General features: G+C 46.7%; 1 protein-coding gene and 1 pseudogene across 1 annotated transcript; both read right to left on the bottom strand.

Annotated features, from left to right (window-relative positions):
* Positions 1 to 380: 380 nt before the first annotated feature.
* jpt2 (Jupiter microtubule associated homolog 2) lies at positions 381 to 3,717 on the bottom strand. Its single transcript, XM_028987390.1, has 5 exons — positions 3,576 to 3,717; positions 3,096 to 3,247; positions 1,409 to 1,554; positions 1,140 to 1,182; positions 381 to 1,066 (listed from the first exon to the last, which is right to left on the bottom strand). The coding sequence occupies exons 1-5, from the start codon at positions 3,629 to 3,631 to the stop codon at positions 879 to 881; spliced, it is 585 nt and encodes a 194-aa protein (XP_028843223.1). The 5' UTR covers positions 3,632 to 3,717; the 3' UTR covers positions 381 to 878.
* Positions 2,018 to 2,116, bottom strand: LOC114795025 (uncharacterized; annotated as a pseudogene).
* Positions 3,718 to 3,768: the final 51 nt, after the last annotated feature.

The raw sequence follows: 3,768 nt of genomic DNA, 5'->3' as shown, positions 1-3,768 counted from the left end.
TCACGCGTCCTGACGTCGCGGGGGGGCGCTCTGCGTTCAGCGTTGTTCGTTCCTCCCTGGTTTTATTTGCACTCCCTGCCCAGGGAAGAGGGGCAGCAGGGGTCCGAAAGCGACCCCCGGGATGTGAGATTACTTCATTAAGGCAGGAAGTTGGGAGTAATGGCCGAACAGGGAAATCCGCGGAGAGCCATGATGCCATGTGATCAGTCTGCTCTCCATCATTATTAATGATGAGGGGAGTCTGCCCTTTATAAATAGGTTAATATCAATTTAAATACAAGAACTGAACAGGTTACAAGAACTGGCACAGATTTATATATATATATTAAAAAAAAAAAATTCCTTTCTTCTGTAATTGTGGAACAGAACAAACGAGCACATTGAGTCTTCAAAATAAATCTTTATTGAGATTTTCTTGATTAACATCGCTTGACAACCGCACTGGCCCTCTACCTGCTGGCGTTTTAATTTAAAACATAAGGCGGCGGCGTATCACAACCATCATGAAACACACACTCTTATTTGGCATACATGGTGAAATCAGGGGACACAAGATGCGTTTCAGTCTCTGTGTGTGTAGAATGAATTTTTGGTTCTTTTCTCCAAACAGAGTGTGTGATTAAAAAAAAAAAAACAAAAAAAAAAAAAAACACGCAAGGCAGGAACAGAATGAGAAAAAGAGAAGATGCGATAGATGCTGACTGGTTGTCATGCTCACAGAGACGCAAAAGGAACACTGCAGAATCATATTGGCATGAGACATGATTCAAGAGGGGAAAGAAGCCAGACAAATGACTGGTGGAAAAGAGGAATGTGTAAGAAAGTGCAAGAAGCGAAAGACTGGGAAACGATGTGAAGAATTAAAACAGCAGAGGAGGTCAGTAAAAGACGACGCTGGACTTTCCACCCGGCGGGTTCAGGACTTTTGTCTGAGAGCGTGGGCGGGGCCCAAGGTGCGGCTCATGATTCTTCAGTGGAGTTTCTGTCACCGCGTGCTCCTCCTTGACTGGCGTGGTGGGCGGGGCTTCTTTTACGCGCTCAACTGGAGTCACCTGCTTCGGAGGAGCTGAAATAGCACGTTGGGGTTATGCCGGTTCTCTGCGTGTTGATTTCACACTTCTCATTTCAGATGTTCTTACCTGGAGGTTCTGGTGTAGAGCAGACCCCCACACCAATGTTGTCCTGTTAGAAGAGCAAAAACATGATGCACTGCAGTATGCTCATGAACAAACGACTGTTCGCATTTCAAGCTGGTGAATAAGTAACAGGAGCAATCATTTTCAAAAAAATTTAAAAATGCATGTAAACTCAAACGTTCCAAAATGCCTCAGCAATGAGTGCTGCTCACCTGTGGAAGAAGCCACACCAAATGACAGCAGATGCTTTAAATGAATAATAACGTACATACCTTTGGTTTATTTGGATGGGCCGTAGTTGTAGGTGAGGTGCAAGGGGCCTGTTCAAAAATGCTGCTTGTGATTCCACCAGGAGGACAGGGTTTAACCTGAGCAGGCTGAGCCGCAGCTTCTCCGAAGATTCCACTGCTCTTTCCACCTAAGAGAGATGAGAGCACACACACACACACACACACACACACACACCAGTCTCAATCAAGAAATAATCCATAATGTCGAGTGAAACATTAACCTGGAAGCCTCAATCAATAAAACACTTTATTTGTAATTGTGTTCGGGATGACAGGAGGGGGTTTGTAGTCCCTTTCTGTTCTGTTGTAATGAGCTGGTGGGAGGAGGCGGGGTAAATCACTGTTGCATGTGTATCTTGGCTTTAACATGAGACCCACATCATGATTCAAATATCCACAACAAGCAAATCCTAACATCTCATTTAAAACCAGGCACAGCCCCCTTTCCAGACCCGATTCTGAAATCATAAGGATTGTTAGAGAGTAAGTGCACGTTCACTAAATCCTCTACTCCGCGCCCGGGGAGCAGTGTGTGGGGACGGTGCTTTGCTCAGTGGCACCTTGGCGGATGGGGATTCGAATCGGCAACCTAAAAATCTGGAGCGCTGCACGGATTTGAGTGTCATCCCTTCGCGGGCCCATGCTAACCTTCTCTGTATCAATCCAATATTAGTAATCGCACTCAAGTGCATCAAAACCCCAACGGGTAGTGGAATTAAATCGCGAACTCTGGTGCGGTCGCCTGGTGAGACCACATACCAAACCATGATTTGAGAACAGTGAATTGTGGGTAAATTTCAATCTAGTTCACAGTTCCGTTTGATTAATTCACGCCACATGTGTTTTGTTTTGCGCCTTCAGTGACGTCAGTGCATCAGCATATTGTTTTCAAGATATAACCACGCTACATTTTCAAACTCTGTGGTAAATGAATGTAACAAAAAAAAAAAAAAAAGCAACAGCAAACCTGTGTAAATTTACTTCAATCATGTCACTCCAATTTCACGTAAAAACAGATTTACATCTTACTGAACACACACGTTCAGCTGAGGAGCTGAACTAGGAACCTTTGTGGTGTGAGGGGGAGTGTGTTAAGTGAAGTGTAAGTGAAGTGAGTCATTGTGATACACAGCAGCACAGCACACGGTGCACAGTGAAATTTGTCCTCTGCATTTAACCCATCACCCTTGGTGAGCAGTGGGAAGCCATCCTTAACCCTTAACCGCTAGGCCACCACTGCCTTCCTTAACCGCTGGGTCACTGTAATGCTTGCATAACGTTCCTGTTCATTCAGTCAGCAGTTTAATGTTAAGCCATCTCCCTGGCTTAATGCATTTTTAATGTGTTTGGCTTTCTTTGACTCTTTGTAATGAATGTGTTTGTGGGGTCACATGCAACTGGATAACACTTCAGAGAAAACTGACACAGATCCTGTAATGACGGACATTCAGCCTCATAATATAGGGACAAAATTAGGCAGCATCACCTAGCCCTAACGTATAGAACATGCACATCACCATATTCCATGAACTTTCACCAGAAATAACGTTCATTCATCCGTAGGAGGGTACTGGCAAGCACAATTTTCATTACTTGTACCATCTCTGGTGAGCACAGAGCCATCAGTCGGGGACAGGGCTCTCTTACGACCCGAGGCAGACTTTCTTACCAGGGGGGTTGGAACGTTTTTGGACTCCTTGAGGATCCTGCGCAGGCGAGAAGATTTTGGAGGCCACCTGGTTCGGCCGTCTTGTGGACGGGGAGTCCTCTTCATAGCCACCAAATAAATTGCTAGATCCCCCTCCAGGAGGACGCAGAACCCTACAAACCAGGCACAGCCACTAATGAGGGGCATTCATCTAACCTAGTGACCTCAGCAAATAAACCAGTCAACAGCTTCTGGCGGGGCTGAACAGCGCCCTCTTCAGCACGAGGAGAGAATGGAGTGAAAGTTAGAAGCAATTGTAGAGTTATTTAGTGAAAAATATACTAAATAACCGCGGTTACATAAACATATACATATAAAACCGGACGGCCGCTAACGGGGCTACATAGCAGGCCAAGACAACCTCTTCACCGGGAAGCGGCTCTCGATGGCCGCTTCGGAAACCAAATACAGCAGCGCGGCGCGACGTGGACACCGGCGTACCTGGAGCTGGGTTTGGCGCTGTTATCGAGCCCCTGGAAAGTATTTGTTGAACTCATCGTCTTCCGCCGCCGTTCCCCGCCGCTTCGCAGGAGAAAGAGGAAGTGTGCTCCGGGCACAACCCCGCCCTGCGGAGCCGCTGTAGAAGAAGCCGCAGCCGGCGCCCGATTGGCCCGTTGAGCATCCGCGGCATCTG

The sequence above is a fragment of the Denticeps clupeoides genome, chromosome 7 (assembly GCF_900700375.1).
Source record: "Denticeps clupeoides chromosome 7, fDenClu1.1, whole genome shotgun sequence".
NCBI classification, from domain to species: Eukaryota; Metazoa; Chordata; class Actinopteri; order Clupeiformes; family Denticipitidae; genus Denticeps; species Denticeps clupeoides.
The sequence above is the reverse complement of the archived record's forward strand: the minus strand, read 5'-3'. Positions and strand labels throughout refer to the sequence as shown.

What these genes read in the sequence shown, in the direction of transcription:
- jpt2 (XM_028987390.1), bottom strand. Translation starts at nt 3,631, where the DNA reads ATGAGTTCAACAAATACTTTCCAGGGGCTCGATAACAGCGCCAAACCC. An exon ending in CCCATCCAAATAAACCAAAG is followed by an intron (nt 1,183 to 1,408) that starts GTATGTACGTTA and finishes CTCTTCTAACAG; the next exon opens with GACAACATTGGTGTGGGGGT. An exon ending in CTCTACACCAGAACCTCCAG is followed by an intron (nt 1,067 to 1,139) that starts GTAAGAACATCT and finishes GTGCTATTTCAG; the next exon opens with CTCCTCCGAAGCAGGTGACT.